At 39.9% G+C, this 20,482-nt stretch overlaps 1 protein-coding gene across 3 annotated transcripts in view; it reads right to left on the minus strand.

The window, feature by feature from the left end:
- The window catches only part of LOC128851416 (chloride channel protein C-like), an 87,127-nt gene that overhangs the window by 33,685 nt on the left and 32,960 nt on the right, over nucleotides 1–20,482 (minus strand). For all 3 annotated transcript variants that reach the window (XR_008448793.1, XM_054060160.1, XM_054060161.1), the window contains one exon: nucleotides 5,893–6,059. Coding sequence is in view for 2 of the 3 variants with exons in the window: in XM_054060160.1 (XP_053916135.1) it covers nucleotides 5,893–6,059 (167 nt within the window). In the remaining variant the exon portion in view is untranslated. The remainder of the gene's footprint in view (nucleotides 1–5,892; nucleotides 6,060–20,482) is intronic.

The raw sequence follows: 20,482 nt of genomic DNA on the forward strand, positions 1-20,482 counted from the left end.
CACAAGACAATAGGCATAAAAAGGCAATAAAAATGATTCTTCGCTAAGTTTTGCTTAAGCCTGACACAGAGACAACTTAAAGCCCAAACGTAATTTTTATAAATCTTACCCACATCTCAACACTTTCCCTCCATCTTTTCTGTAGCAGCCAGGATTCTCTCCAGACAAAGCATGGCTTTGTTACAGCAGCTCCCATTTTTCCTTTCTGCAGCCAGAGCAGGACCCAGCTTCCACCTTAAACACTCTACAAAAGATGGGCTGCATGTCCTTGGATGCATAAGCATTGCCAAGTCCACCTGTTAATGATGGCTCTCAGGATAACCAAGCAGCCAAAAAACACGACAGCTTCTCAAAGAGGTGAGACGGGATGCACCACGTTTTGTCAAGATAGTTAAGGAATCTTAAGTTGGTTGCTAGTCTAGGCCCAAACCAAAGCCACCACCCTCCACCCCAAAGTCTGATGATTTTCAAAATCCAAAGTCTCATCTAAAAAGTTCTCTAACTACCTCAATTTTTATAACAGGCCAAATCAGGACTTTGTATCCCAAGTAACCCTCAAACTCAAGTTGGCTCAAATTCTGGATTCAATGTCTGCAGTGTGGGCTAAGGCAAAACTAGAAGGGTGAAAGAAAAAAAAATCAGCCTTGCTCCATGGATCTTTAATATAGGGCCACCTCTGATACACTTTCAAAAAAAATATAATGTGACCACTATAATATATATTCCAGCCAAAATTCTTGGCTCCCAAAGCCAGCTTTATATGGTATACAATACAGAAACACCCAGGAGATGCTGTAAGAACTTTAACAAGGCTAATATTAAGCTAGAACAAAACAGAACTACTGGCACCAGCTCCACTTAGCTCTTAAGTAAACTTGTCCCGTTAAAAAGTATCCTCTTAGATATTTTCTCTCTGAAGTGCATAGTAGCTTATAAAAAGCAGGAAGGGTTGCCAAGTTGTAGATGTGTTCAAGTACTCCTTACCCTCATTAAAGAACATTCCCTGGCAGCCAGCAGCTTTGAGTGTTCCAGTGAACCAGATTTTATAGGGGGTGGGGGATTTACTGTGGTGTGTGATATAACTAGAAGACATGGTGCACCGTAGCAGCCCTGTACTAGATACAGCTGTGTTTGGAGCATTATCACCCAACACACAGAACACAAGAGGCAGGGTGATCAATGAGGTTCCAAAAAATAACGAGTATTAAGTGAAAAACAATCTCAACACACTCTGCTCCAGGAAGAAAAGCATCCAGAGATGCCAGTGCATAAATATGACTTAGACAGTGAAATACCACTAAGGATCTAGGTCTCGCTTCCACCAGTTTCACATATAAATATTTATAGAGCTGTCTTCATAGTGAGTATGTACATAATTTAGCTTCTTAATGTACCCACTGACTTCTGCAGCAGTTAGGAGTTAAACTGCTTCGTGGATCTAGGCCTAAACCTCACTCCCTGCCTTACTCATGTAAAGTGTCTAACATATCTTCCACCTGGGGATATTATCCAGTCCTGGAAGAGAAATCAACAAATGATTGAACGCAAAAGGTCTTTTCATCCTTAACACTGATGAAGAACTGGGAAAGAAGATATGCACTTTCTTTCTAACAGTACGAGTGTCAAGGACCTAAGAACATGCGTTCTCTTGACTTTCTCATTTATCCTCCCTGCTACCAACCAGACACTGTTTTCCAAAGGCATTTCAGTCGAAAAAGGACCCAAATTTATGTGGCATTTCTATAGCTTTTAAGGAAGCTGTTAGTTATCCAAGTCTTTCCCTCTGCATACATAAACATAATTTATCACCTGTTTATAAACACATGCTAGCTACCAGTTCCCACAGAGCTGACCTCTGTCCCTGTTACAGTTCAGGGAATCCAGCAACACAGTTTATATATTTTTCCAACTTATGGAATAATTAATACTGAACAAAGAGGATGTAGATCCTGTCATAACTGTGCCACCTACACTTTCCCAGAGCAGCAATAACGTGGTTGCAAATCCTCAACGCACCTGACACAAACAGAGAAAGAAGATAGCCTGTGCAAAATGACATGTGGGTGTAGGAATCTGAAGATAAAAAATGCTCCCAAAGTGCAGCAAATAAGTGGAACTTAAAAACAGCAGAGCCTCACATGCTCTAGGGGGTCACTCTGAGATAAAAGAAAGACTAGAGAAACAGACAGACAGGCTCCCACAGCATCTTGTTAGCTGCAGGGCCAGTCAGAGAGAAAACAAATAAAAAATCTTGGTCCACAGAGAAAACACGTAAAGAAAAGTCTCAGCCAGGCTTCTCTCCATAGAATTTTGACTCAAGTTCCAAGGACGCTCAGAAGTGATGAGGAGGCAGAGATGTACATAGTACATGTACACAGACTAATAGGTTTTGGGTTTTTTTACTGTCTGGCCTTAACCTGTGAATTACACAGAATCATGGGATGGTAGGGACCTCTGGAGATCATCTAGTCCAACCCCTTTTAAAGCAGGTTCACCTACACCAGATTGCACAGGATCGCATCCAGGTGGGTTCTAAATACCTCCTGAGAAGGAGATTCCACATCTCTGAGCAGCCTATTCCAGTGTTTTGTCATTTCTCATGCTAGGCAAAGTAATAAGATCTTGGTTTTGGAATTCTTACAAAGACTACATGTTGGGGTTCGTAATTTGTCTCAATTTTGGCATTTTTCACTTTAAGAGGCAGATTATGAATCCAGAGTTTCCTTGAGTCCATATTCAGTGTTTGCAATGCCTAAGCCATAAGACAGATCTGAGGATGGGTCCAAATCCTGGAGGTTTAAGGTGTCTGAATGGTGAAGCTCCATCTCTTTGAGGAGATAACAAGGTAACAGAGCATCCAAGAAGTATGCTTCAAAGACCAAGAAATGGGCCAGTACATAAAATTATAGAATGGTTTGGTTTGGATTGGAAGAAACCTTTCAAGATCATCTCATTCCAATCCTCCAGCTGTGGATATGGACATCTTCCACTATACCAACTAGCTCAAAGCCTCATCCAGACTGACACTGAACACTTCCAAAGGCACTCTGTTCCAGTCTCATCACCATCATAACAAAATTCTTCCTCTTGTCCCATCTAAACCTACCTTATTTTAGTTTAAAATCATTGTCCCTTGTTCTGCCACTATAGGCCCTGGTAAAAGTTTCTTTCATCTTTCCTATAAACTCCCTGTAAGTCTTGAAAAGCTGAAATGAGGTATCACCAGAGCCTTCTCTTCTTCAGCCTGAACAATCCCAACTTTTTCAGCCTCTCTTCACAGGAGAGGTGCTCCAGTCCTCTGAACATTTTCATGGCCCTCCTCTGGACCCACTCTTAAAGGTCCAAGACCTTCTTGTACTGGGGACCCCAGAGCTTGGAGTAGAGGGAGAGAATCATCTTCCTCGACCTGCTGGCCATGCTTCTGTTTATGCAGCCCAGGCCAGGACTGGCTCTCTAGGTTGCAATCACATATTGCCGGCTCATATACAACTTTTTGCAGACCAACATGCCCAAGCCCTTCACCACAAGGCTGCTCCCAATCCATTCATTATACTGTCTACTGATACTGGTGATTGCCCCAACCCAGGTGCAGGACCTTGTTGAAGTTCATGAGGTTCACTCCTCCAGCTTGTCAAGGTCCTTCTGGAGGACATCCTTTCCCTCAACATCACTACTTAGCTTGGTGTCATCCACAAACCTGCTGAGGGTGCAACCTCATTGTCTATGCCATTAATAAACATGGCCCCCTGACAGGCACGATTTGTTATTGATCTCCATTTGGAAACTGAGCCACTGACTGCAACTCTTTGGATGTAGCCATCCAGCTAATTCCTTATCCATCGAATAAGTCCATCCATCAAACCCATCCCTCTGTCAAATTTATCAACAAGGATGTTGTACAGAACTATATCAAAGGGCTTGCAGAAGTCCATGTAGATAACACCTGCAGCTCTTCCCTTGTCCAATGATGCAGCCGCTCCACTGTAGGAGGCCACTAGACCAGTCAGGCACAATTTGCCCCTTGTGAAGCCACATTGTCTGTATATAATCACCTCGCTGTCTTCCATATGCCTTGATGTAGCTTCCAGGAAGGTTTGTTTCCCAGGCATAGAGGTGAGGCTGACTGGCTGGTAGTTCCCAGGGTCCTCATTTTTACCCTTTTTTAAAAAAAAAAGGTTGATATTTCCCTTTTTCCAGTCATTGGGGACATCGCCCGATTGCCAAGACTTTTAAAATATGACAGAGAGCAGCTTAGCAACTACATCTGCCAGTTCAGATGTGTATCAGCCTATTCAGACTATGTCTAAGAGGATTTAGACCGAAACTTGGCAGCATGTGAAATGTCTAGCTATAAAAATCTTTACCAAGTTGTGACACTATGCATTTTGCTTCATAGTATCAGTATATTCTGTGACCAAGTTAGCCAGAAACTTCCTTTAATGTTTCTGGAGAGGAAAGGGAACAGAGTGGGAGAGAAATGAAATTACATATATATATATAAATAAAAATAGATATATAGCTATATCGATATATAAATATTTGTCCTTCAAGTGAATAGGACCTCAGTCTGAACCAGGAAAGTTCCTCTAATTCTTTCCATGGCGTTGTCATCCAACTGAAATACCATGGGAAACTTTATGACTTCTTCCCCTCTGTTTTATCTGCCATGGTACATATAGAAGTCATTCATAATGTCACAGATTGTTTTTATTTCCTCCTACCACATTGCTGGGTATTTTTTCCTCTCATGCCAAATACAGTTAGACTATACCTAGCATTCAATGTGCCTGCTAAAATATTTCAGATACAGTTACATTTGGAAGAAAGTTATAAAGTGTGGACAGAATGAGTCGCCAATACTTTATTCTTCTACAGGGTCATTTGAAACTAAAAGGCTGTCCAGCAGACCTTAATACTGGGAGAAATGACAGCTTTCCTTGTGTATATATACTGCCCAAATATGCCTTAAGGCAAAACAAGAAGTCTTTGCATGGTAGATAATTAATATAAATTAATTAATATAAATTAATTAATATAAATTAATTTTTTGCTTCTATTTCTTCCCCATATCACTTAATTTATTCCTAAAGAATATCTTAATGAATCAGCATTTCTGCTAATTATTCTATAGAGAACAATAGTACAGAGTTCTCACTACCTACAGATAAACACAGACCCAGCACCTCCATTTAGGAAAGAATAAGGTTCTTATTATTGATTATAAATGCCCATGAACAGACTGAAGTTCTTGATACTGGGTCACACCTGCAAGATGGTGGTTAACATAAATTGAAAATTATACACCATAACTTTTTTCCAAGCTATTCTCTTAGTCTATAGTCAGAGAAGGCACTTCCAGAAGACAATTCTTCCTATCCGCCTTAAATTTCTACCCTTGGATGGCAGGAACCCTGGCCTGAAAATGTACATCTTATGGTACCAAATGTATAGGAAGCCTAAGACTAGTAATCCAGAAGTTGGGTAAGGCAAATTGCACCACAAGGGACTCTACATACTCTGCTGTTATTTCTCTGGTCTACGGCATTTGTTCACAAGAAAGCATCACAACTGTCTGAAAACCTCTATTAGATTCTCCATTGGATGAATTGGACCACTATTAAACAGTATGTAACCAGGCATTATAGAGCAGTTACTGCTCCTCTCAGGACTCTGGTGACAGTAGTAATTCAGATCCTACCATAAACTTGAAGAGAAAGAGACTCTCATTTATTCTATTTGCACAACATATTGCGTTGTAGGGCTGCTGCTGAGGATCAGGGCTTCCTTTTACTCCTTTGTCCCTCCAAGCTGCAGGTCTCAGAGAACCCACACAACCTCCATGCAGAACCTTAACACAGAAAACTCACAGATCAGCAGGATAAGAGGCCTCACCATTTTGTCTTGTGACGAACAAAAGGCTCCACCTCCAAGTAGGGAATGAGTTTCAGCTTCAGGAGAGAACTGTACAGAGATGCGCTGAACAAATCACCAACCATCTTGGCCACCATGACAGCTACCATTATAAGTAGCAAGGACTGGACATCGTTTGTTATCTCTACCTAAGGAGAAAAGAGAACAAAGATGACGAGACAATGACAATGGTCCAGGCAATGGACTTCCTACTTTTTTCACAAGGGAATGGGAAGAAATTCAGCATGCTCAAAGTGGAAGGGTGCAACCCCTTCTTTCGCTGGGGGTAATCAAGCAACACCTTCATCAGATTGATGCAGTGACAGTTCCCCCTCCCATTCCTAACAGCTTGAAGTACTGCACTTACATTTAAAACCTCACATCTGATTCCCATATTTCAGGTGGCTTGTGATAATTTTGAAGTATCAGAGAAGGGTAAGTAGAGATGGAGTAGCCAGATTGCTTAAAATAGCTTGGCATTGTGACAAATATTAAAAAATGCAAACAAATCCAAATATTTTCTCTTTCTTGCTGAGCTCAGGAGATATAAAATTGTTTTCCCATACTGCTGTTTCCTGACAGAATAAGCTTCTTGTACAAACATAGCCTTGAAGAATGCCAGAAAATGGAACAAGAAGCTTTCAACAGAAGTCCAGTGTAGGAGATCAACCAGCACAATATCACACAGTTACCATGCTGAACAATGCTCAGCGGTACAAGAATGGTGCAGGCACCTCTGTCCCCATGATCACAAGTCTATGAAAGTTGCATTGCAGCGCACATTGTAGAGAAATGACATCTTACCTAAAACATCTTGCCTAAGTATACTTGCACTTTTTCCTGGTATAGTGAGGGTATAGTCAGATGAGTGGCATAGAATACAGCATGTTTTAATACTTTAACCCCCTTCAAGTATTCATTTTTCCACTGTTTATTACAGCCACCATAACAGTATTGTTATCTCACTGCAGCATAAAGGTAGACTGACTTCATTTGATCTACTGCTGCAAATGTCTAACAGCTGTCGTGGCAGTGACTTAACCAAGCACATCAATACAACTGCCTTTGAATAAAGGATTCAGAATGAATCCTTGTACATAAAGAGTAATGTGAATGCACTTAACACCGCTTATGCCTGATTCACAAGGAAGTCAAATATTTTTTATGGTGAAAATGACTGCAAGGAAATAGTCTTTTATGAGTTTTTTTTAAGTAAAGAAAGCTATCTCCTTTCATTTCGCACTATTTCCTCTACCATTGCATCCTATTAAGAATGATATTCATCAGTAATTATTCTGGGATTAAATATGCAAACTTTCCTCATAACACTAAGAGGTTTTTGCCCAGAAACTTCCCTCAATACAGAAAAGTGAATTGCAGTACATGGCTATTTAATATTTAGTTAACCAGAGATTGTGAAGTACTCCAAGAATCTACATTCGAAGAATGCCAATAAACATATTTCTGCCTGATAAACTGTAGCAGATTTATCCGGGCTTATAATTTCACCCTCCTTCTGCCTCTGTTACAGGTTTGTAAAGATAACATCCAGGATGATTTACAGTATATCCCAGCAAGGGACTCACATGGCATGTTCAGCCACGTACAACAGGGTCGTGCAACTGTCCTTTCTGCCTAGACATAACCAGGGATTTCTAATAATACCACAACATTCTTTGAATGTCTCTTTAAACCTACTATGCAACTGTTTTATTTTAAAACACCAGGAATATGTCAGTTGAAAGGAAAACAGCAAATGTGGGATTTTAAGAATTGCTTCATCATGTCTGCTGCAACTCATTCACACAGATGGAGACTCCTTTATTGTGGATTCCTTTTAAGGTTTTTTTTTTTAAAGTATCTTGCTATGAAGAACTCTTCTGGAATAAAACAAGCATTAAAAATTAATATTAAAAAAATCTGAAAAGCTATAAAAGGACTATAAATTTTAAAACTCTCGAAACTCAAACTCTAAAAAACACTCTCAAGTGATCACTTTAAGCTATATAGAATATCTCCAGAAAAGCAAGAACCAGAGCCCAGCTTTCCAGGCTTCCCTCCTTGTTTTTCATCACATTTTATCCCTTCCTCCTACTCTCTAGCAGGAACAGTCAAGCTGGCCTGGGCCAGACCCTCATCCTTTATTGCCACAAACATTCAGCGGCATTTTACATCTGCTATTGAGAAACTCTGAGGCCTGTGTTCATTTTCCTCAGCCCTGTAGCCTTCCTGAGTGCTGAGATCTGGGTGGGGATGGCTTCTCTCTACAACACTGCATTGAGTGCTCGGAGAAGGCGCCTCTGGGTTCAGCATCAGACTTCACTTCCTCCAAGAGTTAATGTCTGTCAAGCAGAAATGCTGTTTATCTTTGGCAGGCTAGTACAGCTGAGATCATTAAAGAAAGACATGTTAAAAGCATTTTGAGCACTATCTTTTGTATGTAAGCAAATTTAAACTGTGCCCAAAATATAGCTGATAGACTCGTCCTGAACTTTCACTACAGATGGAAACTGGAGAGGCAATTTTTGTCATATGAAATTTTCTTGGAAATAAGCAATCCTAGGGCAAAACCATAAAGCAAATCTGCAGATCACTTAGAAATCAACAATACACTTAAACATAAGCCTGACAAACAGATAAAATAATTTCTAAAACTTCAAGAAAGCTTCACATTAAAATTTAACCCATTACATGATGTTAACATACGATGAAGCTGTACAATAATTACAGATAAAGTTATTTATGATGAGCAGTCTAAAGCAAAAATTTTATTCAAAAATTGACTTGATTCCACATACAAGTATTTGAAGAGCTAAAAAAAGCCTTATTTCCTTCTTACTGGGGCTCCTCAAGTTCTGGGATAATATTTATTAGTTATAAAACCATATCAAATACAAGCACAAACTCCAGAGATCAAATAAGAAATAAAATGGAAGAGAGTCACAACAAAAAGATTCACACACAAAAGATGTAACCACTTGTATAAGAAAAAGCACGCTCTTAGTGCTGAGAAAAAAAGGAATAATTCCTCAAAACCTGCCCAAAACATGTAGCTAAGACCCAAGTCCATTAATGACAAGGATAATGGCAATGCAGCAGCAAAGTTCTCCTTAGGGTATCTTGATAAAACTCAAAGAAGCACAAGTTAATCCAAGAACTCTGATAGACTCAGGTCACCTTATACAGACATATGGACACACAAACCTGCACACACACATATACATGATCTTCATAAGGCTTTATTAGTATTCTGTGTTTAAAGAAGGGCCATCTGCTGCCTGCCGAGAGAGACAAAGTGCAGAGCCTCGGGACTCAGATGCATGAGGAAGACAGCACACGGTGAGCTCGGGTACGAATTTACTGTCTATTAGCTACTCTGCATTAACTGCTTATTTGGGCACTTTTGGTGCTCGGGAAGTGAAAAACAACATACTTCACCTTCAAAAAAGAACCTGCCCAATTCACACAAAAGTGCTCTTGAAGTTAACCTGCATAAAAGTACTCTTAATAGGTACTACAACCATCCATCCAGGGAATCAGTGCCAAGCAACTAGCAGGCTGTAAATTCACACTGGAGGTCCCTGCATACTAATTCTCCCAGCAAACAGGCCCTTACAAGCATGGAACAGCAGCCCAGCAAGCCCAGCCATAACCCAGGAGCCCATGTGGTCCAGGGCTAGAAGATAATGCAGCCTCTCCTTTAAAACTACCCATCTGTTCCTAAAGAATTCAAGAAAGGAACAAATTACACAGAGTATTACACAGGGAGAAATAAAATAAAGGTGACAAAAGCAGAGGAAGGAAGTAGGGAATTTGGGGGCAGTAACCAAATACCTACAACTCTTCAGCCATTAAACGTGATGTTTCATTTATTGATATTCATTCTAAGCCTGCATTTTAAGGGCTGCTCTTTAGGATGCAATTTACTTTCTGTGCATATTGCCAGGATTTTTTTTTCCTTTTGATCCTACGGGTGCAGCAGGTTGTGCCAAAAATGTCTTTGCCTAGGGCACATAGCGATGCAAAGCCAGCAGCACTAATAGGCGCTGGAAGCACTCACCACTGACACTTCATACATCAGCAGCCTAATAAATTGCACCTATTTTTTTTCAATATTCTCTCTATATACAAAATCTTTAAAAATGTCGTTTACACACATATACACACAGACCACAATTAATTTATTAGCACAGTTATTCAAACCTCTTTAAATATCTTCTTTGTCACCAGAGGCATTTTTCAACAGCCTCCACGGTCCTGAGTTTCTCAGGCCTCCACATCATTATAATCTATTAGCCACCTTCATGTTAGCTCTGTTTTATTATATAACACATAATTATGCATTTTATCAACAGCATCACCAGGCACGATACATCAAAGAGAGAAAGGCAGCTGCCCAGGAAATTCAAAAAGATGCAGTTTACTTAAAGCTCACTTAAAAACCCTCCCCCACTTTTCAATCTAATGGTGGTTAACATGTTTCAAAGGTTTTACTCCAGCTCAGAGAACTGCATCCAAACAACCTCATTAGAGGCAAGGCTGCTGATAAAGTGAATATTCCCTGACTCCTTGATATTTCCAATAATGCAAAAGGACATACCATCAGCCAGCTATATAGCGCAAATCAATTTTCTTTCTTCTACTGAAAACCCATTTAACAAGAGATTTCTCTTTTGACTAACAAATGCTTACAATGACAAAGAGAGAACCTATCAAAAAGGGAAAAGAAAAGAGTTTATTTTATTTATAGTCGAGATCATCTGTCAAGATTTCTTCAAATAGAAGAGCTGCCAGGCAAACTGGAAAAAAAACCCAAAAGACAATCTACTTCTTTCCCATGATACAAAGAGAATCATCCATGCTAGAAGTAAACTCTCCAAAAGAAATATTTCTGCCATTCTTCTTAAGGTTGCACATGCTTAACTGAAAAGCCTGGAATTCGGAAAACACTTCGGGGAAAAAAAAAAGCAGCTGCTGGAAAAAGGTACAGAACAATATGTCTGAGAGTGAGTTCAAAAAGGGGGCGGATAGGAAGGGACATGAAATCTTGGTACCACCAGCCAAGTCCAATAGTTTTGGAGTTGAGGACACGGTAGGCATAAAACACTAGTTCTGGGCACAATCTCTCATTCTCCATGCCACCAAATAGTGGAAGAGGACACACTTCCCCAGGAAAGCAACATTCATTTCTCTCACATACAATCAGAACTTCTCCCATTTGAAATTTTTGCTACTATTTATTAAAGACACCAAGAAAAAAAAAAATCATTCACAGTCAACAGAACATTTACAAAGGGTTGAGGGCTTGTAGCCAGCAGAAAACCTTTGATCATTTTTTACTTGCTCAGGAGCAAATGCCAACAAGGTTGCAAGCTGATCTCTTGATCTAAAGAAGGGAAGGAGAAAACAATTCTCTATTCACAGCAGTAAAAGAACTGTTCATGCAGCTTGCTTGAAAACAGGAGTTTGTGGAAATAACATTTCACAGGATTAAGTTATTTCTATTGTCACAGCCATTTCATAAACAATGCAGATCTGTATTACGATTTCTCTGGATTGTGATCTGCAGGTCCTTTGTAACCTGTGTGTTGAACACTTGAGTTACTTTACTTCCCACTTAATAATATACTGACAAAGCTATGAATTAAACTGTCATCATCATGATCTGCTATTTTGATCTGGGATTATGCCAAAAGAGGCACCTTCTTCAAGTATTGATCTAGCGGAATACTCCCTCCCTGAACTTCCATTAATCTCTCTTTTTAAAACTAAGTGAAAAATACTACTTTCCTGTGCACTTCACCTTTAAAGAAATCCTTTACAGTCGTAGGACTACATCCATTAACTCAACTGACTTTACTGTATCTCCTTATCACTCATCACCATCACTGCTGGAAATTTTTGAAGTGGGAAGCTGCAATACAGTAAACATAAATCTCCTAAAAAGGCACTATTGTCATGCTAGCCCTAAAAATTAATGCATTCAAGTTCCCTCACACCACTGAAAAGAATTATTTCTTGCAGCCTCAGGCACGCAAAGCTGTGCATCCCACTCTACAAAGGGCGGCACACCCAGCGTAGGTTTACTGTGAGGACTTCCTGCCAAACTCTAGTGCCAGGATTGCACAATTAGTGGAATTCTTCCTCTCCCAGAGCTCAACTCCATTAACTACTCCAGGCCACTACAAGAAGCAGGCAGCTTCTAGCATCCTAGAGATTAATTAATGCCAAGACAGAGCATGAAAACATACTTTTGCATAGGGTGTGTACTTTTTCTCTTTAAGTAAAGAAGTTCTAATTAATCACACTCGTGCATTGCTTCTTGATTCACTTTAATACGTAATGCTTATTGAGATCTAGTCCGCGTTTTCTCTGATGTGGATTTAAATATTGGTGTGAGATTTTCCTGAAGCCAACAAGCATTCCACTGATGACTTCCTTGCTAAAAGAGAGAACAAATTTTTCTAATTCCATGACCTGGTAGAGCAGCAGGAGATTGCTAAAGAGAACATGGAAATACCCAGCATAGCTAAGTAATCCCTGGAAACACATCAAAATTCTTTGAGCCTCAGTCCTTGGGTACTTGGATGGAAGATGCTATGCAAATGTTTGATTTCTTGTTTCAGTCCCTCAAGGCCTATAAATACACCTGTTTTGACAGGTTGTGGTAATGGATGCAAGTGATATCGGAAACAGTGTAAGCGATAGCACTGATTCTTGCCAAGATATCCTAGAAAGATATCTGTCAGTGGTTTTTTTGTAATGTGGCTCTTTATCTTGCATACCTAGTAGACACCGAACTCTGAAAGGAGGTTTAAAAGCCATCTAAATCTGTGTCTCAGGAAAGTAACACCGGTGTGTGTAGTGGGAAGTGAACCTTCTCTTAATAAATATAGTTGTGTTGTATATGCACATCACTGAACATGCCTACATATTCAGCAGGCTCGCATATTCAATCTTTTCAAAAGGAGCTCTGTACTGTACAATAACCCAGCTAAGCAATCTTGTACTTTTTCAACTCCCAGTACAACAGAGTTTATTATTCAAGAGATTTCTTTTAAATAAGATAAAATACTGCAATGAATCTCCATCATATTTAAGTGATGCTAAGCTAAACATCTCCAGAATGCCACAATTCTCATGGCCTCAGGTCCCAAGGTCTGAAAAAGGCTGGAGAAGAATGCTCCGTAACTACGGACTGCTGCAACTGGTCAGTGGATTTACCAAGGCTATTTGATAAACACTCTATGCAAACTTCATTCCAGCTTTAACTTCAGTAGGAGATTAGACCTTAAATATCAGAATATAAAATTTACAAAAGCTTGTTGTTCTCAGCATGAACACAGGTATTCATTCACTGAGCCTCCAGTTTCTTAAAGAACTGCATTACAAAATCTGAGGTCCTGAAACCGTTCCCCATCCCCTTCTTCATGAGAGCACAGTTTCACTTATTTCATTTTCCAGACCAGCTACTGCCAAAAACTACACAGTACTCTGACCCTAGTTGGAAGAAATTCAACAGAAAATATTAGGATCTAATGTATTTAACAGTTTGTTGATTATGCATTGTTATTCCAGTTATTTACAGATTAATTTGAATAAGACTAGCATCAGTGCAACACTACTATGCATCTCCTCTTCTTTGTAAATAGGTGACATCACTTACAATCAAGTTCTGAAATAGCATTAAATACATCATTTAAACACACCAGGCTCCTCCTGACTGGCAGTGTAAGTGGAGCAAACACTTGCCCTGTGAGGAATAACTGTAGGCTTGGAGATTTGAAAAATTGTTTTGACTGGGGTTTAAATTCTTCATTAGAAAAAAATTAGACAGCTTAGCAACAGAAAATTAGGCCCTGTCAAAACAAGTCCTGTGAACCGTCTCAGGTGAAATCAAAAACATTAGGTGAGCCCTAAAGTATTTAAGTGTGACAGGCTGATGTATTAAACAGCCTAGCACTGGGAAGAACTTGCCAAATGAATTTCCAAATAATTAAGCACTTCCTCTGCCTGCTTTGAAGGAAACATCATGTGATAAATCTTGAATACTGCATTTGTCCTAGCTTCTGCAAAAGACTTTCCTTTTCCCACCAAAAGCAGGTGGAAAATCAACCATGTGACATTCTCCTGGGGAGTGAAGATGAAAATTGTGGCCACGCAGATAGTCCTGACCAAAGCTAAACTCCATACTGAGTAATACTGCTGGAATAACTGTACCGATCTATTTTTAAGCATCTGAGGAGAGAATTTAAGCCTGATTGTTGAGTGGCATATATGCCTTCCTCCTTCTTCTGGTGAGGGCTCCACGGTATATGCCTTATTAACCAACAGCACAAGAAATGATCCAGAGCATGTACACGCGTTCTCTTTCTAAAGAAGGGTCAAATCTTTTCTCATTTACACCACTGTAGCATAACGTATGCTGACACGTCCTGTTTCACAGAGCCTCTATAACTTTCTCACATGGGAAGAACTCTCCTGACAGGCAGCTCTGTGCTCCTTATCATTTTCTCTCCAGAGTACCAGGCTACATTTGCCCCAGGAGCCCAATGTCCTTTTCACACCCTTCCAGCTTAAGCAAGTCAGAGGAAGGAATGGTTAGTGATCTCCCAAGGTCTGTGCTGCCAAAGTGTGCTGTGAAGATGCATTAATCTTTTACAGTCAATTCTCCCTCATCTCCTTGTCTGTTCCCTCCCAAGCCCTGTGTACAGTCTACTAATCAAGGAGGAGAAAGGGAAAAGCATGACTTGAGCCTTCCAAATAAATTTGCTTTTCTTTGAACGTGGGTCAGGCTGAAGGGGAGCATGAGATGGGAGCGCTATAATCAGAGTAACCCCACTTTGGCATGCTATGTGTTCTGAAGCACCAGAAGCATCTCCTCCAGCTATCTCCACGCTTGTGCTAATTCTTCCTTTCTACAGCCAGGCCCCATTGGTTCACAAGCAACTGCAGAAGTCACCTGCTGCTGCATAACTCACCAGTGGACAACAACCTGGATGGCCGCTGCCAGTTTGGGGTGGGCTTGTTGGGTTTTTTAAAACATGCAAGAAAGAAGCCCAGGTCTAGCTCTGGAAGCTTGCCTGAGACACAGCCATCGAGCAGTCAAGAGCTGTCATTACTCTTTTATATTTCAAACTGAGAGAAGAGTCGTCATTGGACAGGCCCCTTATGCTTCTCATTTCTGCAATGCTCCTACTTTTCCATATGCTTCCACCTCTTCCCCTTGGTGCCTGCCCCCACTGAGTCTTGCTCACAACAGTGGCACACCTTTCACCAGCGCTCACCACTACCATCATGTGTATGTTCTGGACACAGTCTTACTCCTCTTCCAAAATCCAAGGAAAACATTGAAACAGCAACAACAGAACACATCATTCTGCACATCTTGAGCAGAGGGAAGACCATGATCCTCCTTAGGGATTTGCCTCTCTCAGGACCTACAGATGGAGTCTCCTTACCACCGACAAACTGTGTTCAGCCCAGCAGCTGCTGCATTGTATAACCACTTGCTCTCGTTTCATCTGGGCCCAATAATCTAACAGGGATTTCTGGCCCTAAGCCCCCATTCAATACATCACTCAGTTACATGGGAGGGTTTAAATTCAAGATGATAATAAACCCCTCAGGCTGGGAAAAAAAAATGGAGGTAGGCTTCTTGTGGTAGCTTTTGTACCAGAGAGAAATAATTTTCTCAAAATTTTGAAAAAACTTTATTTGCAGCACTCTGAAGGCTTTTAAGTTAAGACTATACCAAAATCTAATGGTTTCAGCTGCCTTTCACAACAATGTAACTTGAAAATGTCTTTAATTTGGAAAGAAATTAAATTTGGCAAAGAATCAGTACATAAGACAGACCAATTGTGTTTTGCAATTTGAAAAAAAAAAACCACATTAAGAACAGATAAAATACTGTGAATTAAAAATAACTTCTCCATATTAAATTCTCATGAACTTTCATTTAGGTTTGTATTACATGTCCCGAATGTACAACTGTATGTTGTAATACACCAGATCACTTTATTTATAAAATACCTTTAATGCTACTGAAAGCTGAAGCCAGAAAAATGACCATACAAAAATGTTATCTTCTCACATTACAACTTCATTTCCAATGTGTGCATTTAAAACGGAGATGCAGTCTTAATTTCAATCTCTCAGACGCAAAACTGAACTTTCTAAAAGTTCAATGCCAATTGCATCCATGTACAATTCAGTCATGTCTGTTTATTTTACTAATAAAAACCTGGTGCCAAAGCTGAAACAGCTATATTGGAGATAAAGCTGGATTCTCTTCTAATCTGTGAATTAACTACAGACTGTCCCATAGTTGCAGTTCTTTAAAGACAATGAAATAATGAATCAGAGTGGACTTGTTCTGACTATCTTGGGCCAATTTCACAAGGCTACCATCCAGAAAGAAAAAGAGTGTTCTTTCATTTTTCCCTACAAACATACAGTTTTTCATAGATGTTTCAGTGACTTGACAAATTGTTTATCACCCCCACAGAGCAGTATTTTTTTAGGTTAAAACACAAAAAGTTTTCTATTGGAAGGCCATTGTGGTAGCTCTTGAGAATTTCAAGCTTAGTTTCAGTTTGGCCTTTCAGATTAATTTACATGTCCCACGATGCACCATGCATTTCCCTCTCCTTCCTTGAAATTCCCAATAAAGGTGTTTCATGCAAAATATTTGATTCCTTACAGAAAACTGCTAACATGAAACAACCAGGCTTGTAGCAAGACATTTTAAACAGTTTTTTTTTTCTTTATTTCTATTTTTCAGATATTCATTTTTTAATTAAATATCCAAGCTTTTTGAGACAACTAATCTGAAGATTTAACTTTCAGTCAAAAACAGAGTAGAAGGGATCTTGTTAAATCATTCTAACCAGAGTGATGCTGAAAAAAACAAGCTATAAGCAGGCTTCCATGTTTATAGTCACTCCCACTGGAAAGCTAGGCACCGAAGAACATTTTGCTATATTTGACCATAAAATTTTCACTCGAACAAGAAATTAACATCCTTCAAATCAAGATGTTCTACTGCTTGCTAGTTGGCCAAAAATGTACTTAGCACTCAAAGAAGTTTTCTCTTCACACGTCAGCAAACTATGATCCTTATCAAGGAAAGGATCACACTTTGGAGAGCATTATGAGTTCAGAAGGGAAATCTCTTCAGCTAGTCAGATGTTACACCACATTGTGTGTGTCAAAAACAAGACTGGTTTCTTTTAAGACAGAAGGACCAATTTAATTTGACATCTTGCAAAAACATCTTGCTTCCCATAGTTACTCATGCCATGAAGACCTGTCCTGAAAAGTTCTCATGGACCGAAATCCAGTAGCCTCCATTTTTTGCAGCCTCCCTTGCAGCTTAACAGTGCCACAGCTCCTGACCCCCATCACTTTGGGGTCAGCTGCTCCTTCATTTGTGAAGAATTAAGGGCACTGGTACACAAGCGCAGTTTTGTGCCAGAACTTATTTTGTGCACTTAATTTACAAAAAAAAAAAAAAAAAAAAAAGACAGACAAACTATATGGAAACTATGCCATTACAGAGAAGCACCTGCACTGTAATCAGTGTTCTAATGTTGGCTTTTTAAAGGGTATTTCTAGTGTTCCCTTCTCTTACTAGAGGAAGATACAAGACTACAAGCACATGAACAAGTCTCTCATAAGGCACAGTTTGCACTGAAGACTCTGCACCTCTAAGTCCTGCCAACTGCAGAAGCACCTCCTTGAATAACACCCAGCTCCTCTGCAGGCTCTCCCTATTGCCTATAACACGGTGCTGGGCACTCACTCAACAGAGGGGGATAAACCCTGGAGAGTGGCCAAAAATGATGACAGCAGGCAGTGCCCGCAGAGTGGCCAGAGCCATCCTCCCTCCCTTCTCAGGGAGACAGCAGCAGATAATAGGGGGCAGCAGGCAGGCTGGAACTGAATACTGAGAAAACGTCATTCATATTCTGACAGACACGCAAAACATCACAGGCAAAGAAATTCACTGGGCAATCCAACATTTCTACTAAAATACTCTCTCTGCCTCTACACAGTTAAACATCTCACATACAATTGAAAAAAAAGTGGGGAAAAGCAGCATGTAAGTTAATTATATGCCCTCAAAATATCCCTCAAAAGAGCACAGTATGAATGATTAGAAGAGGTGAGCAAGGGAAATTCACTAAAATGCTACAAGGTATAAAACCAAGTACCAACAGAGACCCAAACACAGCTGCTGGCAATCCAGTCTGTGGATCTCCAGCAACACAGAGGTAAACCTGAAGTGGAAAATCATGCAATCCAACTAATCCCAGAATGTTGAAAGGCACAGCTATACAGACTTTTTCTGGCATCTCATTGGACCACAAGAAATCCTCAAATTTACACTCATTAACATTTACATTTAATCCAAGCAAAATACATATCACAATTTTCTGGCCCAGATAATGTATTTTATCCATCTTCATCTGTAGAATAGAGCTGTCATCCATCAGATCAGGTTTCACTTAGGAGAAATTTGATTTAAAATAATGAGAATTCCTGCCCCCCCGATGGTCTCTTTAGCAACAACACAGAAAAGCAACGCCATGGGCAGCCAGGATTGTTTTCATTGTTTGCTCTTCAAGCAGCAGCTATGTAATAGTATGACACCTCCACTCAACAAGGAAAGATTCAAAATTTGTATTTGTTTTCGCATTTTCAAAACCATCCTCCCTGCTTGCATCATCACCACTGCAAATGGCTCAAAATGCAGCATCTCACATTCTGCAACCACTAAGCAACACAGCTCTCTCGTGAAAATCTTGCACTGGACAGCAGACATATTTTACCCATATTTTAGAAGTCTTGTGCTTACTTTTCTAACATCTTATATCATCATTCTGCTCTTCTTATAACTTCTCTCTAATTAATTGGATTGGATGGTTGTCTGTGCTATATTCTTACATCAAATCTGCAAAATAAGATGTCCATTATACCCACTGTAAGTGCCCACAGCTGATGTTCTACTTAAATTCGTTGTGAAAAGACTTAAGCTTCTCAAGAGTCATTCCCAAGTGCACAGGGTACCCACAGAATCTGCAACAATACATTCTGCCTAAATTAGAAGTGCTGAATAAATACAGAGGGAGGGGAGAGGTTACGATTTAATTGTTGTTATAGGTTGATACTGTTATTTTATTGCAGTTATTGAAGATAACCTGTAATGCTGCTGTGAAGCATGACAGAAGTATACATTAAAACTGAGGTATCCAATTTACGCAAAACAATAAATGTTCATTTTCATTTCATAATGGAATATGTATAACAAATATACCTAAGTTCTTAACTATAGGTAGTGGTCACTTAACAGCCATGCAGTTTGCTATGTACAAGGCTCTGCCGGTATACTTGTCTTGATGTAGGTATCAGAGAGCAGAAAGTACAACCCTCATTTCTAAGCATTCAATACTGTTTTCTAAATCAGATGATTTTACATAGTTTGTTATTTCTGCTTTATTGTAGACTCAGACAGACATCAATGAGCAACTTTTCCTAATGCTCTGAACCCCCATGAGATGCTCATTTTATTTCAGTACCAATCTCATACCATTTAGCACAAGCCACTCATTCAGAGCATCCACACCCTCCTTCTGCAAGACACTCAAGGTCAGACCTCGGGCAACTGATCCTCTGTAGGGATCTCCCTTTGGTTTATATAACAACACTGTGTTTCCCCTTCCAAATCCTAAGGAATATTCTATTTTTGCCTTTAGTTTACGTATGTCAAAAGCCTGGTATTTCAGTGTTTCACACTCAGATGAGGAGTTTGAGTCTTAACCTTTCCAGAATCAATTGCATTCCCTTTACCCATCAGAAGACATTTCTTGGAAAAATAAATTAGGCCAATAAAGTGATATACTACTTTAATTCTGTAGGAACAGAACAGGCAAGAAAGTGGAGAGAGTCAGGGCTATTTTTCATAACTATGTAATAGAAAGACAACTCAGGAGACGAAGAATCCAAATCAGTATAAATCAAGATTCTCTCAGCTTGCACACAGGGGCATCACCAGTACTGGACAAGAACACTAATCTTAAGCCAACTCACTGCCATCCTTCCTCTTCAAATCTTGCAAGGCAGTATAATTCAGAAGTAGAAATACAGAAGGAACAATAAAAATACAGAATGACCGAAAACCAAAACATACTATAGGAAGGTGCTATTCCTCTTTCCACATCTAAAGCACCCTGAGGCCAGTAGGCTCAGGGCACAAAATAGTTACAAAAATGGGGAAACAGAAGGCTGTGGGAAGGCGAGTCATAAGGCTGGTCCTTGTACTTGCCAAGGAAAATGTCACACATTACCATTTGCCACAAAAAGCCCAGGATGAGGGTCAAGTGTCAGCATGGGGGGTAGAAAGAGGGAGCCAAGAAAGAAGAGGTGGGCAGATGCCTGTGGGGTCTGCCATGGGGAAAAAAAAGAAGTGTCTAACAAACCTGTTCACTACAAGTCCCCCATTCATAACTGTTTCCAAATGGAAGGCTGTGCGAAAAGCCAAATTAAACATTCTCCATTTTTTTTTAAC

The sequence above is a fragment of the Cuculus canorus genome, chromosome 2, assembly GCF_017976375.1.
Source record: "Cuculus canorus isolate bCucCan1 chromosome 2, bCucCan1.pri, whole genome shotgun sequence".
In the NCBI taxonomy this organism is placed as follows: Eukaryota; Metazoa; Chordata; class Aves; order Cuculiformes; family Cuculidae; genus Cuculus; species Cuculus canorus.